At 48.0% G+C, this 21,953-nt stretch overlaps 1 protein-coding gene across 5 annotated transcripts; it reads right to left on the reverse strand.

Moving 5' to 3' along the window:
* Nucleotides 1-17: 17 nt before the first annotated feature.
* On the reverse strand, nucleotides 18-21,737 carry TAF6 (TATA-box binding protein associated factor 6). Of its 5 annotated transcripts, none has more exons than XM_085045154.1 (16): nucleotides 21,340-21,731; nucleotides 21,158-21,253; nucleotides 19,734-19,820; nucleotides 17,512-17,665; nucleotides 16,449-16,505; nucleotides 14,549-14,668; nucleotides 11,935-12,077; nucleotides 9,978-10,055; nucleotides 7,812-7,913; nucleotides 5,820-6,002; nucleotides 4,748-4,822; nucleotides 4,136-4,261; nucleotides 2,498-2,671; nucleotides 1,637-1,864; nucleotides 299-808; nucleotides 18-107 (listed from the first exon to the last, which is right to left on the reverse strand). In XM_085045154.1, exons 1-15 carry the CDS (start codon nucleotides 21,397-21,399, stop codon nucleotides 410-412), a joined length of 2,082 nt encoding a protein of 693 aa, XP_084901280.1. In that variant the 5' UTR covers nucleotides 21,400-21,731; the 3' UTR covers nucleotides 18-107; nucleotides 299-409. The 5 variants fall into 5 exon arrangements, with proteins under 5 accessions (XP_084901280.1, XP_084901279.1, XP_084901283.1 ...); XM_085045153.1 differs by having other exon boundaries at nucleotides 229-808; XM_085045157.1 differs by lacking the exon at nucleotides 21,158-21,253 and having other exon boundaries at nucleotides 229-808; nucleotides 21,340-21,737.
* Between the last annotated feature and the right edge of the window lie 216 nt (nucleotides 21,738-21,953).

Genomic DNA, 21,953 nt, shown 5'->3' on the forward strand with positions numbered 1-21,953 from the left:
ACCAAACTGGGACAAACTGGGACGAACTGGGAGTTTATTGAGTTCCTATAAACATCCAGGAGGGCTCAGGGGACACTTTGGGGACACCTTGGGGACATCCAAACCCCCTTTGTCCCCCCCTGAGGGCTCCAGGGACACTTTGGGGACATTTTTGGGACCCCCAGAGGCTCCCAGGACACTTTGGGGACCCCCAGGTCACTCCCTGTCCCTTCAGAGAGCTCCAGGAACACTTTGGGGACACTCAGGTGACAATTCCGTGTCACTGCCCCCCCGGCTCTCCTGTCCCCCCAGAGGTGACACTTTGGGGACACTCTGGTGTCACCCTGCTGTCACTGCCCCCCCTGGCTCTCCTGTCCCCCCAAAGGTGACACTGGTGACACTTTGGGGACATTCTGGTGTCACCCCGCTGTCACTGCCCCCCCTGGCTCTCCTGTCCCCCGCCGTTCGCCTTCCCGAAGGTGACATTGGTGCCACCAGTGCCACCCTGCGGACTGTCCCCAGGCTCCCCCTTGGCGGCGGGTGACGCCCCGGCGGTGGCACTTGGGGACATCTGGGTGGGCTGGCCGGGCGGGGTGGCGCCGGGGGGGGTGGCGGTGGCAGTGCCACCTGCCTTGGTGTCCCCGGCGGGCGGCAGTGACACCACGATGTACTTCTGCACGGCGCTGGTGGCGCTGGTGGCGCTGGTGGCACTGGGGACAGCGGGGGCTGACACCAGCTTGACCAGCGGCTGCACGCTGGGGACACTGGGGACAGTGGTGGTGACAGGGGAGGTGGCGGTGGGGGCGGGGGAGGTGCTCAGGGTGATCACCTGAGGGGACAGAAGGGGACAGTTGGGTCACCGCGGTGTCACCTCGTTGTCCTTCTATTGTCACCTCATTGCTCCTTCGTTGTCACCTCATTGTGCTCTTGTTGTCACCTCATTGTCCCTCCCGCCATGTCCTCCGTGACCCCCAATGTCCCCAGTGATGTCCCCAAAGTCCCCAATCCCCCAGACATGTCCCCAACTATCCCCATCAATGTCCCCAATGTCTCAAACATCCCCAATGTCCCCAATCCCCTCAATGTCCCCACTGTCCCCAAATGTCCCCAATGTCCTCAATATCCCCCAATGTCCCAAATCCCATCAATGTCCCCAAATGTCCCCAAAATCCCAAAATATCCCCAACCCCCAAACATCCCTGGTGCCCCCACTGTCCCCAATCCCTCGATGTCCCCAAATCCAACCAATGTCCCTAATGTCCCCAATGCCCAAAATATCCCCAATGTCCCCAACGTCCCCAATGATGTCCCCATTGTCCCCAATGTCCCCAATCCCCTCAATCCCCCCAATGTCCCCATTGTCCCCAATATCCCAAATCCCCTCAACATCCCCAATGATGTCCCCAACGTCCCCAAGCCCCCACTCTCCCCAGATGTCCCCAAATGTCCCTGCTGTCCCCAATGTCCCAAATATCCTCAACCCCCCGCTGTCCCCAATGTCCCCAAATGTCCCCAACATCCCCACTCTCCCCAATGTCCCCAATATCCCAAATCCCCTCAACATCCCCAGTGTCCCCAATGATGTCCCCAATGTCTCCATGTCCCCAGATGTCCCCAGTGTCCCCAGCTGTCCCCAGCTGTCCCCGCTGTCCCGTACCTGCTGGCTGGCGCTGCTGGCCGAGGAGGACATGACGATGAACTTGGCGGGCGGCGGTGACGGCTGCGTCGGTGTCCCCGGGCGGCCCGAGGCCAGCGTGGGGACAGTGACGGGGACAGGGACGGGGACAGGCAGGGCGATGGCGCTGGGGACCTTGATGATGCTGGGGGGGCGGGGCTGGACCCCCGGCGTGGGCGGGGCTTGAGACAGCGTCAGCGTGGGGCGGGGCTGGGGGACATGGGGACAGTTAGGGACATTGGGGACATTGGGGGGCATTGGGGATATTGGGGACATTGGGGGCAGTGGGGACATTGGGGACATGGGGACAGTTAGGGACAGTTAGGGGACATCGGGGACATTGGGGGGATGTTGGGGACATTGGGGACATGGGGACAGTTAGGGACATTGGGGACGTTGGGGACATCAGGGACATTGGGTCAGCGTCGGGTGTGGCTGTGGTGACATTGCAGATGTCCCCAATGTCCCCAATTCCTTCAATCCCCCCTCAATGTCCCCAATGTCCCCCAATGTCCCCAAATCCCCCCAATATCCCTAATGCCATTAATGTCCCCAGTGTCCCCACTCCCTCAATGTCCCCAATGTCCCCAACGCCCCCATTGTCCCCAATGTCCCCAGTGTCCCCACTCCCTCAATGTCCCCGCTGTCCCCATTGTCCCCAGTGTCACCTGGGTGATGGTCAGCGTTGTCCTGTTGACCTGCTGGGCCTGCAGGGCCGCCTGTGTCCCCAGTGTCCCCAATGTCCCCAATGTCCCCAATCCCCTCAATGTCCCCAATATCCCAATCCCCTCAATGTCCCCAATGTCCCCAACCCCCCCGCTGTCCCCATGTCCCCAGTGTCACCTGGGTGATGGTCAGCGTTGTCCTGTTGACCTGCTGGGCCTGCAGGGCCGCCTGGGCTCTGGCCTTGACCACGTGGGAACACAAAAGGCCACCAAGGTAGCCAAAGTCCCCTCGGTAGGACTCGGGGCTGTCGGGGGGAGGGCGAGCCTTGGCCAGGACAGGGGCACAGTGCTTCTGTGGGGACAGTGGGGACATTGGGGACATCAGAGTGACACTGGGATAACCCAGCACAGGGGCACAGTGCTTCTGTGGGGACAGTGGGGACATCGTTGGGGACATGGGGACATCATGGGGATATCATTGAGAGATCATTGGGGACATGGTGACATCATTGGGGACATTGGGGACATCACTGGGGACACCAAAGGGACTCGGGGCTGTCGGGGGGGGGGCGAGCCTTGGCCAGCACAGGGGCACAGTGCTTCTGTGGGGACAGTGGGGACATCTGAGTGACATTGGGGACATGGTGACATCATGGGGATATCATGGAGATATCACAGTGACAGCAGGGACATCACTGGGGACATTGGGGACATCAGAGTGACATCAGAGTGACACTGGGATATCACTGAGATATCATTGGGGACATTGGGGACATCAGAGTGACACTGGGATAACCCAGCACGGGGGCACAGTGCTTCTGTGGGGACATTGAGGACATCATTGGGGACATCAGAGTGACATCAGAGTGACACTGGGATATCATTGAGAGATCACCGGGGACATTGGGGACATCTGAGTGACATTGGGGACATCAGAGTGACACTGGGATATCACTGAGATATCACTGGGGACACTGGGGACATCAGAGTGACACTGGGGACATCATACGGACACGAGGACATTGCTGGGACATCACTGGGGACATCAAGGACATCACTGGGGACATCATTGGGGACACTGGGGATATGGGAGGGATCGCACACAACTTGTTCCTGTGTGTCCCCAATGTCCCCAGGGTGTCCCCAAGGTGTCCCCAATGTCCCCAAGGTGTTCCCAAGGTGTCCTCAATGTCCCCAAGGTGTCCTCATTGTCCCCAGGGTGTCCCCAATGTCCCCAGGGTGTCCCCAATGTCTCCAAGGTGTCCCCAGGGTGTCCCCAATGTCCCCAAGGTGTCCCCAAGGTGTCCCCAAGGTGTCCCCAATGTCCCCAGGCTCACCAGCAGCAGGGTCTGCACGTGGTCAGCCCCTATCCGGTCAATGTTGCTGACCAACCCAATGTCCCCAGGGTGTCCCCAATGTCCCCAGGGTGTCCCCAGGGTGTCCCCAATGTCCCCAAGGTGTCCCCAAGGTGTCCCCAATCTCACCAGCAGCAGGGTCTGCACGTGGTCAGCCCCTATCCGGTCAATGTTGCTGACCAACCCAATGTCCCCAGGGTGTCCCCAATGTCCCCAATGTCCCCAAGGTGTCCCCAAGGTGTCCCCAATCTCACCAGCAGCAGGGTCTGCACGTGGTCAGCGCCGATCCGGTCAATGTTGCTGACCAACCCAATGTCCCCAAGGTGTCCCCAATGTCCCCAAGGTGTCCCCAAGGTGTCCCCAATGTCCCCAGGGTGTCCCCAAGGTGTCCCCAATGTCCCCAAGGTGTCCCCAATGTCCCCAGGGTGTCCCCAATGTCCCCAAGGTGTCCCCAATCTCACCAGCAGCAGGGTCTGCACGTGGTCAGCCCCGATCCGGTCAATGTTGCTGACCACAGGTCCTTCCAGAATGTTCCTCACACGTTCACCTTCGGCCGGCAGCCGCGGCAGGATGAGGGTCTTGATCACCTGGGGACATTTGGGGACACTGGGGACATTAATGGGGACACTGGGGAGATTGGGGAGATTGGGGATATTGGGGATATTGGGGAGATTGGGGACACTGGGGACATTAATGGGGACACTGGGGAGATTGGGGATATTGAGGATATTGGGGACGTTGGGGACACTGGGGACATTAATAGGGACATTGGGGACATTAATGGGGACATCAGGGACATTGGGGATTTGGGGTGTTGGGGACATTGGGGATAATTTGGGACATTGGGGACATTGGGGACATTGGGGACACTGGGGACATTGGGAAGATGTGGAACACTTCAGGATTTTGGGGACATTGGGGACCTTGAGGGATTAATGGGGACATTGGGGGCTTTGGGGGACACTTGGGGACATTGAGGGGATTGGGGACATTCAGGACAGCGGGGAGGTGACAGAGGTGTCCCCCAGGTGCCACACAGATGTGCCCCAGAGGTGACACTGGGTGTCACTCACGTCGTGTCCCAGCTCGGCCAGCCCCGCGATGGATCCATAGCGAGTCGTCCAGGGGGTTTTGTCATCCACCCAGCTCTGGGGGAACCCAAAATCCCAAATTCTGACCCCAAATTCCAAATTCTGACCCCAAATTCTGAATTTCTGACCCCAAATCCCAAATTCTGACCCCAAATCCTGAATTTCTGACCCCAAAATATGAATTTCTGACCCTAAATCCTGAATTTCTGACCCCAAATTCTGAATTTTTGACACCAAATCCCAAATTCTGACCCCAAATTCTGAATTTCTGACCCCAAATCCCAAATTCTGACCCCAAATCCTGAATTTCTGACCCCAAAATATGAATTACTGACCCTAAATCCTGAATTTCTGACCCCTAAATCTGAATTTCTAACCCCAAATCCTGAATTCCAGACCCCAAATCTCACATTTTTTACCCCAAATCCCCAATTTTCACCCCAAATCCCAATTTTTGACCCCAAAAATCCCAATTTTTTACCCAAAATCCCTGTTTTTGACCCCAAACTGACCTTGGTGAAGGTTTTGGTGATCCTGGACTGGATGTTGTTGGTGCTGCTGAAGTTCTCGCACACCTCAGTCCATCCCAACCCCACATTTCTGACCCCAAATCCCCATTTTTCACCCCAAAATCCCCATTTTTCACCCCAAAATCCCAATTTCTGACCCCAAAATCCCCATTTTTCACCCCAAACCCACCTTGGTGAAGGTTTTGGTGATCCTGGACTGGATGTTGTTGGTGGTGCTGAAGTTCTCACACACCTCAGTCCATCCCAATCCCACATTTCTGACCCCAAATCTCACATTTTTCACCCCAAAATCCCAATTTTTTACCCAAAATCCCCGTTTTTCACCCCAAAGTGACCTTGGTGAAGGTTTTGGTGATCCTGGACTGGATGTTGTTGGTGGTGGTGCTGAAGTTCTCACACACCTCAGTCCATCCCAACCCCACATTTCTGACCCCAAATCTCACATTTTTCACCCCAAAATCCCAATTTTTCACCCAAAATCCCAGTTTTTGACCCAAAATCCCCGATTTTGACCCCAAAGTGACCTTGGTGAAGGTTTTGGTGATCCTGGACTGGATGTTGTTGGTGGTGGTGCTGAAGTTCTTGCACACCTGAGCCACCAGCCGGGCGGCAAAGTCCCGCAGAGCCCAGTGGTTGTCAACATCTGGCCGAAGGCACAGCTGGCGGCTGACGATGCACGTCATCACCGCCGGGATCAGCTCGTGCAGCTGGGGACAAAAGGGACACTTGGGGACATGTTTGTGACATGTTTGTGACACTTGGGGACAGGACAGGGACACGTCATCACTGCTGGGATCAGCTCGTGCAGCTGGGGACAAAGGGGACACTTTGGGGACACTTGGGGACACGTCATCACCGCCGGGATCAGCTCGTGCAGCTGGGGACAGAGGGGACATGTTGGGGACATGTTTGTGACACTTGGGGACATGTTTGTGACATGTCATCACCGCCGGGATCAGCTCGTGCAGCTGGGGACAAAAGGGACACTTTGGGGACACTTGGGGACACGTCATCACCGCCGGGATCAGCTCGTGCAGCTGGGGACAGAGGGGACATGTTTGTGACACTTGGGGACATGTTGGGGACACGTTTGTGACAGGACAGGGACACGTCATCACCGCCGGGATCAGCTCGTGCAGCTGGGGACACAGGGGACATCAAGGGACACTTGGGGACAGGACAGGGACATGTCATCACCGCCGGGATCAGCTCGTGCAGCTGGGGACAGAGGGGACATGTTTGTGACACTTGGGGACATGTTGGGGACACGTTTGTGACAGGACAGGGACACGTCATCACCGCCGGGATCAGCTCGTGCAGCTGGGGACACAGGGGACATCAAGGGACACTTGGGGACAGGACAGGGACATGTCATCACCGCCGGGATCAGCTCGTGCAGCTGGGGACATCAAGGGACACTTGGGGACATGTTTGTGACATGTTGGGGACATGTCATCACCGCTGGGATCAGCTTGTGCAGCTGGGGACAAAAGGGACACCTTGGGGACATGTTGGGGACACTTGGGAACAGGACAGGGACATGTCATCACTGCTGGGATCAGCTCGTGCTGCTGGGGACATCAAGGGACATGTTGGGGACATGTTGGGGACACTTGGTGACATGTCATCACCGCCGGGATCAGCTCGTGCAGCTGGGGACAGAGGGGACATGTTTGTGACATGTTGGGGACATGTCATCACTGCCAGGATCAGCTCTTGCAGCTGGGGACATCAAAGGACAAAAGGGACACTTGGGGACACTGCTGGGGACAGGTCATCACTGCCGGGATCAGCTCGTGCAGCTGGGGACATGTTGGGGACACTTGGGGACACTTGGGGACAGGACAGGGACATGTCATCACCGCCGGGATCAGCTCGTGCAGCTGGGGACATGTTGGGGACATCTTGGGGACACTTGGGGACACTTGAGCTGTCCCTCAGAGCCAGGTGGAGACACGAGTGGACATTGGGGTGACACAGGAGGATCCAGAGTGTGACAGGCAGGTGACAGGGAAGTGACACAGGTGACACAGGTGACAATGAGGTGACACAGGTGACAAGGAGGTGACAGAGGTGACAATGAGGTGACACAGGTGACAGGGAGGTGACAGGAGGTGACAATGAGGTGACACAGGTGACAGAGAGGTGACAATTCAGTGTCACTCACGTATTTCTCCAGGTACAAGGTCGGGTTGTCCATCAAGGACAGGTGAGGACAGTGAGTGACAGGAGGGGACAGGAGTGTCCCAGTTGGTCCCACAGGGTGACAGGAGGTGACAATGAGGTGACACAGGTGACAATGAGGTGACAGACAAGTGACACAGGTGACAATTCAGTGTCACTCACGTATTTCTCCAGGTACAAGGTCGGGTTGTCCATCAAGGACAGGTGAGGACAGTGAGTGACAGGAGGGGACAGGAGTGTCCTGAGTGGTTCCAGGGAGGTGACAGACAGGTGACACAGGTGACAATGAGGTGACACAGGTGACAGAGAGGTGACAATTCAGTGTCACTCACGTATTTCTCCAGGTACAAGGTCGGGTTGTCCATCAAGGCCTTCACCATCCTCATCAGGTAGATCAGCAGCGCCAGGTTGTTCTGCACCACATTGACCCTCACCTGGGGACAGCGGGGACACTGCAGGGACACTGTGGGGACACTGCGGGGACACTGCAGGGACATCCCTGGGGACAGCAGGGACACCCTGGGGACATCCCTTGGGGCTTTGGGGACACTGGGGACACTGCGGGGACATCCCTGGGGACAGTGGGGACACTGCGGGGACACTGGGGACACTGTGGGGACATCCCTGGGGGCTTTGGGGACACCTTGGGGACACCTTGGGGCTTTGGGGACACCTTGGGGACGTTGGGGACACGGCAGGAACATTGGGGATACTGCAGGGACATTGTAGGGACACTGCAGGGACACCTTGGGGACATCCCTGGGGGCTTTGGGGACACCTTGGGGACACTGCGGGGACATTGGCGACATCCTTGGGGACATTGGGGACACTGTGGGAACATTGGGGACATCCCTTGGGGCTTTGGGGACATCCTTGGGGACATTGGAGGCACTGCGGGGACATTGTGGGGACATCCCTGGGGGCTTTGGGGACACCATGAGGACATTGTGGACACTGCGGAGACATCCTTGGGGACATTGTGGGGACACCTTGGGGACATCCCTTGGGGCTTTGGGGACACCTTGGGGTCAGCAGAGACACCTTGGGGACATTGTGGGGACATTGGGGACATCCCTTGGGGAACAGCAGGGACACCTTGGGGACATTGTGGGGACATTGGGGACACCTTGGGGACATCCCCAGGGTGTTGGGGAAATCCTCCGGGATTTTTTTGGGATAATTCTGTGGGATTTTTGGGATAATTCATGGGAATTTTTTGGGTTATTCCCATGGATTTTTGAGATAATTCCCAAGGATTTTTGGGATAATTCTGTGAATTTTTGGGCTGATTTTGGGGGATTTTTGGGATAATTCTGTGGGATTTTTGGGATAATAATTCCCATGGATTTTTGGGCTGATTTTGGGGGATTTTTGGGATAATTCTGTGGGATTTTTGGGATAATTTTTGGGATTTTTTGGGATAATTCTGTGGATTTTTGGGTTATTCCCGTGGATTTTTGGGATCATTCCCAGGATTTTTGAGATAATTCTGTGGATTTTTGGGATAATCCATGGGAATTTTTGGAATATTTTTTTGGATTTTTTGGGTTATTCCCACGGATTTTTGAGATAATAATTCCCATGGATTTTTGGGATAATTCTATGGGATTTTTGGGCTGATTCCCATGGATTTTTGGGATAATAATTCCCCTGGATTTTTGGGATAATTCCCAAGATTTTTGGGATAATTTTGTGGATTTTTGGGCTGATTTTGGGGGATTTTTGGGCTAATTGACGGGAATTTTTGGGATAATGTTTTGGGATTTTTGGGACAATTTTTGGGACAATTTTTGGGGTGATTTTGGGGTGAATTTTTGAGGTTTCAGGGATAACTTTTGGGGTGATTTTGGGGTGAATTTTAGGGATTTCAGGGATAACTTTTGGGGTGATTTTGGGGTAATTTTTGGGGTTTCAGGAATAACTTTTGGGGTGATTTTGGGGTGAATTTTAGGCATTTCAGAGATAACTTTTGGGGTGAAATTTTGGGGTTTCAGGAATAACTTTTGGGGTGAATTTTAGGGGTTTCAGGGACAATTTTTGGGGTGAATTATGGGGATTTCAGGGACAATTTTTGGGGTGATTTTGGGGTGAATTTTTGGGGTTTCAGGGATAACTTTTGGGGTGATTTTGGGGTGAAATTTTGGGGTTTCAGGGATAACTTTTGGGGTGATTTTGGGGTGAATTTTAGGGGTTTCAGGGATAACTTTTGGGGTGATTTTGGGGTGAATTTTGGGTTTGGGTTTTTGGGGTGATTTTGGGGTTTCAGGGATAACTTTTGGGGTGATTTTGGGGTGAATTTTGGGGATTTCAGGGATAACTTTTGGGGTGATTTTGGGGTGAAATTTTGGGGTTTCAGGGACAATTTTTGGGGTGATTTTGGGGTGAATTTTGGGGATTTCAGGGATAACTTTTGGGGTGATTTTGGGGTGAAATTTTGGGGTTTCAGGGACAATTTTTGGGGTGATTTTGGGGTGAATTTTGGGGGTTTCAGGTCTCACCCCCTCGGAGATGAAGGTGCTGAACCTCGGCAGCATCTGGTAGAGCCCAGGGTCAGTGGCGATGCTCTGCAGGGCTTCCTGCCAGGGGACATTGGGGACATTAGTGGGGACATTGGGGACATTTGGGGATGTTGGGGACATTTGGGGACATTGGGGACATTAGTGGGGACATTGGGGGTGTTGGGGATATTGGGGACATTAGGGACATTGGGGGACATTTGGGGACATTTGGGGATATTGGGGACATTTGGGATGTTGGGGACATTAATGGGGATATTGGGGACATTAATGGGGACATTGGGGACATTGGCGACATTTGGGGACATCTGGGGACATTTGGGGATATTGGGGATGTTGGGCACATTGGGGACATTTGAGGACATTGAGGACATTGGAGACATTTGGGGGTATTAAGGACATTTGGAGACATTGGGGATATTGGGGACATTTGGCGACATTGGGGACATTTGGGGACATTAGTGGGGACATTGATGGGGACATTGGGGACATTTGGGGACATTGGGACATTAATGGGGACATTAATGGGGACATTTGGGGACAATGGGGACTTTGGGGATATTAGGGACATTAGGAACATTTGGGGCATTTGGGGACATTTGGAGACATTGATGGAGACACTGGGGATGTTGGGGACATTTGGGGATTTTGGGGACATTGGAGACATTGGGGACTTTGGGGACATTGGGGACATTTGGGGACATTAATGGGGACATTTGGGGACATTTGGGGACATTTGGGGACAATGGGGACATCAATGGGGACATTAATGACAAGTTTGGGGGATTTTAATGGCAATTTTTGGTATTTTAATGGGATTTTTTCCAATTTTTTGGGGGATTTTTTGGCTCCTTGAACTCTGTAGGATTTGGGGATTTTTTTGGGGTGATTTTGGGGTTTTTGGGGTCACTCACAGCCCCTTTGGCCTCTTTGAAGTCACACATTTTTTGGATTTTAATGGCGATTTTTAGTATTTTAATGGGATCTTTTCTGATTTTAATGGGGTTTTTTGGCTCCCTGAACTCTGCAGGATTTGGGGATTTTTTTGGGGATAATTTGGGGTTTTTGGGGTCACTCACAGTCCCTTTGGCACTTTTGAAGTGACAAATTTTTGGGATTTTTATGGTGATTTTTGGGATTTCGGTGATTTTTCGGGGGATTTTCATGGGCTTTTTTTTTGTTTTTCAGGTCTGTAGGATTTGGGGATTTTTTGGGGATAATTTGGGGGTTTTTGGGGTCACTCACAGCCCCTTTGGCACTTTGGAAGTCACAAATTTTTGGGATTTTTATGGCGATTTTTGGGATTTTAATGGCGATTTTGGGGATTTTAATGGGTTTTTTTCTGATTTTAATGGGGTTTTTTGGCTCCCTGAACTCTGCAGGATTTGGAGATTTTTTGGGGATAATTTTGGGGTTTTTGGGGTCACTCACAGCCCCTTTGGCATTTTTGAAATCATAAATTTTTGGGATTTTTATGGCGATTTTGAGGATTTTAATGGCAATTTCTGGGATTTTTTTTGGGTTTTTTTGGGGTTTTTTGGCTCCCTGAACTCTGTAGGATTTGGGGATTTTTTTGGGGACAATTTGGGGGTTTTTGGGGTCACTCACAGCTCCTTTGGCACTTTTGAAGTGACAAATTTTTGGGATTTTTATGGCAATTTTTGGGATTTCGGTGATTTTTCAAGGGATTTTTTGGGGGTTTTTTTTGGTTTTCAGGTCTGTAGGATTTGGGGATTTTTTGGGGATAATTTTGGGGTTTTTGGGGTCACTCACAGCCCCTTTGGCACTTTTGAAGTCACACATTTTTGGGATTTTAATGGCGATTTTTAGTATTTTAATGGGATTTTTTCCGATTTTCATGGGGTTTTTTGGCTCCCTGAACTCTGTAGAATTTGGAGATTTTTTTGGGGATAATTTTGGGGTTTTTGGGGTCACTCACAGCCCGTTTGGCCTCACAGGATCCCACACAAGCCTCGGTGATCTCCTTGTAGTAAAGCTGCTGCTCCACGGAGAGCTCATGGACACTGCGGGGTTTGAGCCTCAGGGGAGCTCCTTCCAGCAGGGCTGGCTTCTTCTCCTTCCCTGAGAGCCCAAAATCCCAAAAAATTCACCCCAAAAATCCAAATGAACACCCAGGAAAAAAACCCCAAATCAAACCGATTGAAAAAACCCTAAAAAACCCCAAAAAAACGCCCAAAAAAAAGCCAAAATCCCATTGATTTCCCACAGCAATGAGGCTTCTTCTCCTTCCCTGAGAGCCAAAATCCCAAAGATTCACCCCAAAAATCCCAATGAACACCCAGGAAAAAACCCCAAATCAAACCGATGTAAAAAACCCTAAAAAAACCCAAAATCCCATGGAAAATCCCAAAATTCGAGTGAAAACCCCAAAGCAATGAAGCTTCTTGTCCTTCCCTAAGAGCCCAAAATCCCAAAAATTCACCCCAAAAATCCCACTGAGCAACCAGGAAAAAAATCCCAAATCAAACCGATTTAAAAACCCTAAAAAAACCCCAAAAAAATCCTAAAATCTCAATAAAAATCCCATTGAAAACCCCAAAATCCTATTGAAATTCCCCAAATCCCATTGATTTCCCACAGTAATGAGGCTTCTTCTCCTTCCCTGAGAGCCCAAAATCCCAAAAAATCACCCCAAAAATCCCACTGAGCAACCAGGAAAAAACCCCAAATCAAACCGATTGAAAAAACCCTAAAAAAACCCCAAAAACCCCCAAAATCCCAATAAAAAAACCCAAAATCCCATTAATTTCCCACAGTAATGAGGCTTCTTGTCCTTCCCTGAGAGCCCAAAATCCCAAAAATTCACCTCAAAAATCCCACTGAATCTCCAGAAAAAAACTCAAATCCCACAGGTTTAAAAAACCCTAAAAAAAACCCCAAAAAAACCCTAAAAAAACCCAAAATCTCAATAAAAACCCCCAAAATCCCATTGATTTCCCAAAGCAATGAGGCTTCTTCTCCTTCCCTGAGAGCCCAAAATCCCAAAGATTCACCCCAAAAATCCCATTGAGCACCCAGGAAAAAAATCCCAAATCAAACCGATTGAAAAAACCCTAAAAAATCCCAAAATCCCATTGAAAACCCCAAAATCCCATTGATTTCCCAAAGCAATGAGGCTTCTTCTCCTTCCCTGAGACCCAAAATCCCAAAAAATCACCCCAAAAATCCCACTGAGCAACCAGGAAAAAACCCCAAATCAAACCGATTTGAAAAAAACTAAAAAACTCCCAAAAAAACCCCAAAAATCCCAAAATCCCATTGAAAATCCCAACATTCCAGTGAAAATCCCAAAGCAATGAGGCTTCTTCTCCTTCCCTGAGAGCCCAAAATCCCAAAAATTCACCACAAAAATCCCACTGAGCACCCAGGAAAAAAATCCCAAATCAAACCGATTGAAAAAACCCTAAAAAATCCCAAAATCCCATTGAAAATCCCAAAATTCGAGTGAAAATCCCAAAGCAATGAAGCTTCTTGTCCTTCCCTGAGAGCCCAAAATCCCAAAAAATCACCCCAAAAATCCCACTGAGCACCCAGGAAAAATCCCAAATCAAACCAATTGAAAAAACCCTAAAAAAATCCCCAAAAAAACCCAAAATCCCAATAAAACCCCAAAATCCTATTAATTTTGCACAGTAATGAGGCTTCTTCTCCTTCCCTGAGAGGCCAAAATCCCAAAAATTCACCACAAAAATCCCAATGAGCACCCAGGAAAAAACCCCAAATCAAACTGATTTAAAAAACCCTAAAAAAACCCCAAAATCTCCCCAAAAAACCCCAAATCTGCCCCAAAAGCTAAAATTCCCCAAAACTCCAATCCCAACCCAAAACCTCAAAATCCCCAAATCTCCCCAAAATCCTGAATTTCCCCCAAACCCCACAAATCTCCCCCAAATCCCCCCCCAAAAAACCCCCAAAAAACCCCAAAATCCCCTCAAAAACCCCAAATCCCCCCAAAATCCACCCCAAATCACCCAAAAAATCCCAAAAATCCCAAATTAATCCCGAAATCCCAAAATCCCTAAAAAATCCCCAAATCCCCCAAAAATCCCAAAAAACCCCAAAATCCCAAAAAATTCCCCAAATTCCACAAAAATCCCCAAATAAATCCCCAAAAAATCCCCAAAAAACCCCAAAATCCCAAATCCCAAAAAATACCCCAAAATCCCCAAAAATATCCCAAAATCTCCCAAAATCACAAAAAAACCAAAATCCCCCAAAAATTCCTCAAAATCCTTCCCAAATATCACCCCAAATTCCCCAAAATCCCCCAAAAATCCCCAAATCTCCCCAAAAAAAACCCCAAAAAAACCCAAATCCCCCCAAATTGCCCCCAAAAACTCCCCAAAAATCCCAAAAAAACCCAAACCTCCCCAAATCCCACAAATCTCCCCCCAAAAATCCCCCAAAAACACCAAAATCCCCAAAAATCCCCCAAATTACCCCAAACTCCCCCAAATCCCACCAAATTCCCCCAATCCCCAAAAAACCCCAAATTCCCCCCAAAAATCCCAAAAAAACCCCAAAAATCCCACCTTTGCCATCTCCCGCAGCCCCTCCAGGCCCTTTGCTTTTGGGGTTTCCTTCCTCCTCCTGGCCAGGCTTGGTGGATTTTAGGGGTTCTGTGGCTTCAGCCTTCTGCTGCTCCTTGGGGGCTGCGGGAGGATTTGGGGTCAGGAGGGGAGAAACCCCAAAAAAATCCCAAAATCCTATTGATTTCTCCTCATTTCAGGGGGAAAATTTGGGGTTTAGGGGGAAAAAATGGGGCTAGAATGGGAAAAACCCCAAAATATCCCAAAATCCCAATAATTTCCTGTCATTTCAGGTGGAAAAATTGGGGTTTGGGGGGAAAAATTGGGGCTAGAAGGGAAAAAACCCCAAAAAAATCCCAAAATCCTATTGATTTCTCCTCATTTCAGGGGGAAAATTTGGGGTTTAGGGGGAAAAAATGGGGCTAGAATGGGAAAAACCCCAAAATATCCCAAAATCCCAATAATTTCCTGTCATTTCAGGTGGAAAAATTGGGGTTTGGGGGGAAAAATTGGGGCTAGAAGGGAAAAAACCCCAAAAAAATCCCAAAATCCTATTGATTTCTCCTCATTTCAGGGGGAAAATTTGGGGTTTAGGGGGAAAAAATGGGGCTAGAATGGGAAAAACCCCAAAATATCCCAAAATCACAATGATTTCCTGTCATTTCAGGGGGAAAAATTGGGGTTTGGGGGGAAAACCCCAAAAAAATCCCAAAATTCCATTGATTTCTCCTCATTTCAACAGGAAAAATTGGAGTCAGGGAGCAAAAAATGGCAAAAAACCCCAAAAAAATCCCCAAATCCCATTGATTTCCCTGTAGGTCAAGGGCAGGTTTGGGGTCAGGAGGGGAAAAATTGGGGTTGGGAGGAAAAATCCCAAAAAAATCCCAAAATCCTAATGGTTTTCTGTCATTTTGGGGGGAAAAATTGGAGTCAGGGAGTAAAAAAAGGGAAAAAACCCCCAAAAAATCCCAAAATCCCAATGGTTTCCCGTCATTTCAGGGGGGAAGTTTGGGGTCAGGGAGGAAAATTTGGGATCAGAGGAGAAAAATCCCAAAAAAATCCCAAAATCCCAACGATTTTCTGTCATTTCAGGGGAAAATTTGGGGTCAGGGAGGAAAATTTGGGGTCAAGGAGAAAAACCCCAAAATAATCCCCAAATCCCAATGATTTCTCCTCATTTCAGGAGAAAAATTTGGGGTCAGGAGGGAAAAATCCCAAAAAATCCCAAAATCCTATTGATTTCTCCTCATTTCAGGGAAAAAAATGGATTTTGGGGAGTTTTGGGGGATTTAGGGGATTTTAGGGGATCTGGAAAGGGAATTTTGGGGGATTTGGGGGGAATTTGGGGGATTTTGGGAGGAATTCGGTTTGGGGGAAGGGTTTTTTGAGGGAATTTTGGGGTTTTGGGGGAAATTTTTGTTTTTGGAATTTTGGGATTTTGGGGTTTTGGGAATTTTGGGAGTTTGAATTTTGGGGAATTTTCAGTTTTTGCAGGGGGAATTTGGGGTTTTGAGGAATTGTGGGGAATTTTGGTGAATTTTGGAGTTTAGGGGTGGGAGGTTTGAGAGGAATTTTGGGGTTTTTGAAGGGAATTTTGTGGTTTTTTGGGGAGATTTTGGGGTTTTTTTGGGGATTTGAAAGCTGGAAGGGGAATTTTAGGGAATTTGGATTTTTTTTGGTTTTTTTTAGGGGAATTTTGGGGTTTTTTAGGTGAGATTTTGAGGGATTTGAAAGCTGGAAGGAGAATTTCAGAGAATTTGGATTTTTTGGGGTTTTTTTAGGGGAATTTTGGGGTTTTTTGGTGGGATTTTGAGGGATTTGGGAGCTGAAAGGAGAATTTTAGGGAATTTGGATTTTTTGGGGTTTTTTTTAGGGGAATTTTGGGGTTTTTTGGGTGACTCACCTGGTGGGGGATTTTCGGGGATCGCTGGCTGAACTCCCTCGATGCTGAGCCAGTGAGCTGGGAGAGCAAAAAAATCGACTTTTTAACCCAAAAATCAACTCCAAAACCCCAAAATCATCCTCAGAACCCCAAAATCAGCTTAAAAACCCCAAAATCTGCTTTAAAACCCCAAAAATCATCCTCAGAACCTCAAAATCAGCTTTAAAATCCCAAAATCATCCCCAAAATTCAGCTTTAAATTCCCCATAAATTCCCCAAAAAATTCCCAAACAACCCCAAAAAACCCCCAAAAACTCCCAAAAAATCCCCAAAAATTCCCCCAAAAAAACCCCTGAAAAATCGCCCAAAAACCCCAAAAACCCAAACAAATCCCAAAATCCCCAAACAGCCCCAAAGAAATCCCCAAAAAACCCCAAATAACCCCAAAAATCCTCAAAACCCTAAAAAATCCCAAAATCCTCCAAAAATCCCCCAAATCCCCAGAAAACCCCAAAAAATCCCCAAAAACCCCTAAAATCCCCCCAAAAAATCCCCAAAAACCCCAAAAACCCCAGAAAATCCCCGAAAAATCCTCCAAAAAAGTCTCCAAATTCCCCCCAAAAAATCCCAAAATAACCCCAAAATCCTCCAAAAAAATTCCCAAAAATCCCTCAAAAACCAAAAAAATCCCCAAAAAACCCCAAAAACCCACTAAAATCCAAAAAATCCCCAAAACCCCAAAATATCCCAAAATCCCCAAAATCCAAAACCCCCCAAAAAATCTGACCCCCAAAATCCCAAAAAAACCCCAAAAAAACCCAAAATCCCCAAGAATCCCCAAAAAGTCCCAAAAATCCCTCAAAAAATCCTAAAAACATCTAAAATCCTCCAAACACCCAAAAATTCCCCAAAAACCCCTCAAAATCTAAAAATCCCCCAAAAAAAACCCCCAAACAACCCAAAAAAATCCCTCAAAAAATCCCAAAAAATCCCCAAAAATCCCCAAAAAAACACCTAAAATCCCCCCAAAAAATCCAAAAAAAACCCCAAAAAACCCCAAAAACCCCAAAATCCCCAGTCCCACCCTTGAGGCAGACGTCGAGCGGCACTCTGGGCAGAGGGGTGTTGATGATGTCACTCAGATCCACTTCTTTCTCCTCGTAAAAATACAATTCTCTTCCTCCCCCGCTGGCGAAGCGGAACGGGATGAACTCCTGGGCGTGGAACCCGTACAGGGGCTGGAAAAATGGAGATTTTCCTGAATTTTGGGGAATTTTTCTTGATTTTTGGGGAATTTTCCCTGATTTTTAGGAGATTTTTCCTGATTTTTCCTGAATTTTGGTGGATTTTTCCTTGATTTTGGGGGATTTTTCCTGAATTTCGGGGGACTTTACTGAATTTTGGGGGTTTTTCCTGAATTTTGGGGATTTTGCATGAATTTTGGGGGATTTTTCCTGAATTTTAGGGATTTTTTCATGAATTTTAGGGGATTTTTCCTTATTTTTAGGGAATTTTTCTTGAATTTTGAGGGATTTTTCCTTGATTTTGGGGGATTTTTCCTGAATTTTGGATAATTTTCCCTGAATTTTGTGGGATTTCCCGCAATTTTAAGGAAGGTTTTCCCTCAGGATGAACTCCTGGGCGTGGAACCCGTACAGGGGCTGGAAAAATGGAGATTTTCCTGAATTTTGGGGATTTTCCCTGATTTTTGGGGAATTTTTCTTGATTTTTGGGGAATTTTTCCCTGATTTTTAGGAGATTTTTCCTGATTTTTCCTGAATTTTGATGGATTTTTCCTTGATTTTGGGGGATTTTTCCTGATTTTTAGGGAATTTTTTCTGATTTTTAGGGAAGGTTTTCCCTCAGGATGAACTCCTGGGTGTGGAACCCGTACAGGGGCTGGAAAAATGGGGATTTTCCTGAATTTTGGGGAATTTTTCTTGATTTTTGGGGAATTTTCTGGAATTTTGGGGGATTTTTCTTGATTTTTAGAGAATTTTCCCTGATTTTTAGGGAATTTTTCATTAATTTTGCGGAATTTTTCTGATTTTTAAAGAATTTTTCCTGATTTTAGGGAATTTTTCCTGAATTTTGAGGGATTTTTCCTGATTTTTAGGGGATTTTTCCTAATTTTTACTTAATTTTTCTGGAATTTTGATGGATTTTTCCTTGATTTTGGGGGATTTTTCCTGAATTTTGGGTAATTTTTCCTGAATTTTCAGGGAAATTTTTCTGATTTTTAGGGAATTTTTCCTGATTTTTAGGGAAGGTTTTCCCTCAGGATGAACTCCTGGGCGTGGAACCCGTACAGGGGCTGGAAAAATGGGCATTTTCCTGAATTTTGGGGGTTTTTCCTGAATTTTGGGGATTTTTCCTGAATTTTGGGGGAATTTTCTGGAATTTTCGAGAATTTTTCCTGAATTTTAGCGGATATTTCCTGATTTTTGGGGAATTTTTCTTGAATTTTGGGGAATTATTCCTGATTTTTAGGGAATTTTTCTTGACTTTTGTGAAATTTTTCCTGAATTTTGGGGAATTTTCCTTGATTTTGGAGGAATTTTCCCACATTTTAGGGAATTTTTCTTGATTTTCTGAGAATTTTTCTTGAATTTTGAGGGATTTTTCCTGAGTTTTGGCAGAATTTTTCTAGATTTTTAGGGGATTTTTCATGATTTTTGGGGAATTTTTCCTGAATTTTGGGGAATTTTTCCTGATTTTTAGGGATTTTTCTGGAATTTTGGGGAATTTTTCTTGAATTTTGGGGAATTTTTCTTGAATTTTGGGGAATTTTTCCTGATTTTCAGGGGATTTTTCCTGAATTTGTGGGAATTTTTCTGGAATTTCGAGGAATTTTTCCTGAATTTTGTGGGAATTTTCCTGTAATTTACTGAATTTTTCTTGATTTTGGGGTAATTTTTCCTGATTTTTAGGGAATTTTCCTGGATTTTGGGGGAATTTTCCCCAATTTTCACGCAGTTTTCTGTGATTTTTTGAGGATTTTTCTCCATTTTGTGAAGGTTTCCCCTCAATCTTGTGGGATTTCCCTCAATTTTTTGTGGGATTTCCCCGAATTTTGTGAGTTTCCCCCAATTTCGAGGCAATTTCCCCCAATTTCGAGAGAATTTCCCTCAATTTTGAGGCAATTTCCCTCAATTTTGGGTAACTTTTCCCTCACCTGGGGCTGAAAAAATGTGAAAAAAACCAAATTCAGGTGACTTTTCCTCAAATTTCGGGTGAATCTCCCCAATTTCCAGGGAATTTCCCTCAATTCCACCAGGATTTCTCTCAATTTTAAGAAAATTTTACCTCAACATTTTTCAATTTAAGTGCAAAATCCACATCTCCGGTTGTGAGTTTCCTTCGCTTCCCCATGTGCATAAACTTCAGAGCATCCTGTGGGGGAAAAGGAAAATTTTGAGGGAAATTAGGGAAAAATTGCGTTCGAGAGAGGAATTTTAAAGAGAAAAAAAGGATTTGAGAGAAAACTTGGGGGGAAAAAAGGGATTTAAGAGAGGCCTGGGGGAAAATTAGAGAGGCAAATTTGGTTTAGGGTGGGAAAAAGGGGGATTTTAGGAGAAATTAGGGGTTTAAAAGGAGATTTTTTGAGGGGAAAAGGGAGTTCAAAGTGGGAAAAATATGATAAAGTAAGTGGAAAAGTGGATTTGGGGGGAAATTATGAAGTTTAGGAGGAGATTTGGGGTGAAAAGAGGTTTTTTTGAGGGGAAATTTTGGGCCCAAGGGGTTCCTCCCTCACTCGCAGCCCCAAATTTTTGATTTGAAGGGGAAAAAGAGGATTTGAGAGAAAATTTGGGGGGAAAAAAGGGATTTAAGAGAGGCCTGGGGGAAAATTAGAGAGGCAATTTTGGTTTAGGGTGGGAAAAAGGGGGATTTTAGGAGAAATTAGGGGTTTAAAAGGAGATTTTTGAGGGGAAAAGGGAGTTCAGAATGGGAAAAATATCATAAAATAAACGTAAAATGGGATTTGGGGGGAAATTATGAAGTTTAGAAGGAGATTTGGGGTGAAAAGAGGTTTTTTTGAGGGGAAGTTTTGGGCCCAAGGGGTTCCTCCCTCACTCGCAGCCCCAAATTTTGAGGTTTTCCTCACCCCATAAATTTAGGGAGCCCAAAGGGAATTCCTCCCCTTTCCCCTCACTAAATCCTCAATTTTTGGGGTTTTTCAGGGAATTTTCCCAATTTTCAAGGAGTTTTCCTTGATTTTTGGGGGATTTTGCCTGATTTTCAGGGAGTTTTCCTTGATTTCTGGGGGCTTTTTCTCCACTTTGTGAAGGTTTTTCCTCAGTCTTGTGGGATTTTCCTCAATTTTGGGGAAGGTTTTCCCTCAGGATGAATTCCTGGGCGTGGAATCCGTAAAGGGGCTGGAAAAATGGGGAAAAAAACGGGAAAAGGGGGATTTTTTCTGAATTTTGGGGAATTTTTCCTGAAGTTTGAGGGATTTTTCCTGAATTCTGTGGGAATTTTTCCCGAATTTTGGGGCACTTTTCCTGAATTTTGAGGGATTTTTCCTGACTTTTAGGGAATCTTTCCTGAACTTCGGGGAACTTTTCCCGAATTTCGGGGTATTTCCCCCGATTTTGAGGGTTTTACCGTGATTTTTAGGGAACTTTTCCCAAATTTCGGGGTATTTTCCCCGATTTTGAGGGGTTTTACCGTGATTTTTAGGGAACTTTTCCTGAATTTCAGGGGATTTTCCCCGATTTTGAGGGTTTTACCTGCGCCACCTCCTTGAGGCGATAGCTCGCCTCCTCGGCCAGCAGCTGGCAAGTCTCCTCAGGAACCCCCGCGACCCCCATGGCCTCCGCCATCACCTTCACGGGGAAAAACAACCAAAAATTGGGAAAAAATAACGAAAATTGGGTAAAAAAAAAAAAAAACCCACGGCCTCCGGCATCACCTTCATGGACTCGGCGGGCAGCAGCGTGTGGCTCAGCTTCAGCTTCTTCTCCTCCGCCATCGCCGCGCTCTCCCCGCGGCGGGAGAAGCCCCGAGAGGGAGGAGAGGCGGCGGGGAGAGCGCGGCGAGCACCGAGCGCCCCTCAGGCCCTTCCCGCCGCCGCCATCTTGGCGCGGCCCCTCAGCAGCGCCGCCATCTTGGCGCTCCGCCTCCCGCCAAGACAGGTCCTGGACGGCGCTGATTTTGGATTTAAAAAATAAAATGAATAGCAATCAAACAGCCTGAGGGTGAGGGCGATTGGTATTATCGCGATATGTGAAGGTGATATAGAGGGGAAGCGAGGTTTTCGGGTGGAGAGGGAGGTGGTGGTGAGTGGAGGTCACTATGGGCCTGCCAGGACCTGGGAGAAGGCGGGAAAAGGGGTTTTGGGGTGCTGCGCATGCGCGGGTCGGCGGCGTGAGGGGTAATGGAGTGGGGGAAACCATTGGGGGAAATGGGGGTTTTGGAAATGGGGGAAAGTGGGGGGAGAGGGAGAGACGATTGAGGGGAATGGAGGGGGAGAATGGGATGGGCAATTGGGGGGAAATGGGGGGAGTGAATGGGAGAGACCATTGA

Source organism: Lichenostomus cassidix, unplaced genomic scaffold, assembly GCF_008360975.1.
Source record: "Lichenostomus cassidix isolate B80296 unplaced genomic scaffold, HeHo_3.0 HiC_scaffold_34, whole genome shotgun sequence".
Lineage (NCBI taxonomy): Eukaryota > Metazoa > Chordata > Aves > Passeriformes > Meliphagidae > Lichenostomus > Lichenostomus cassidix.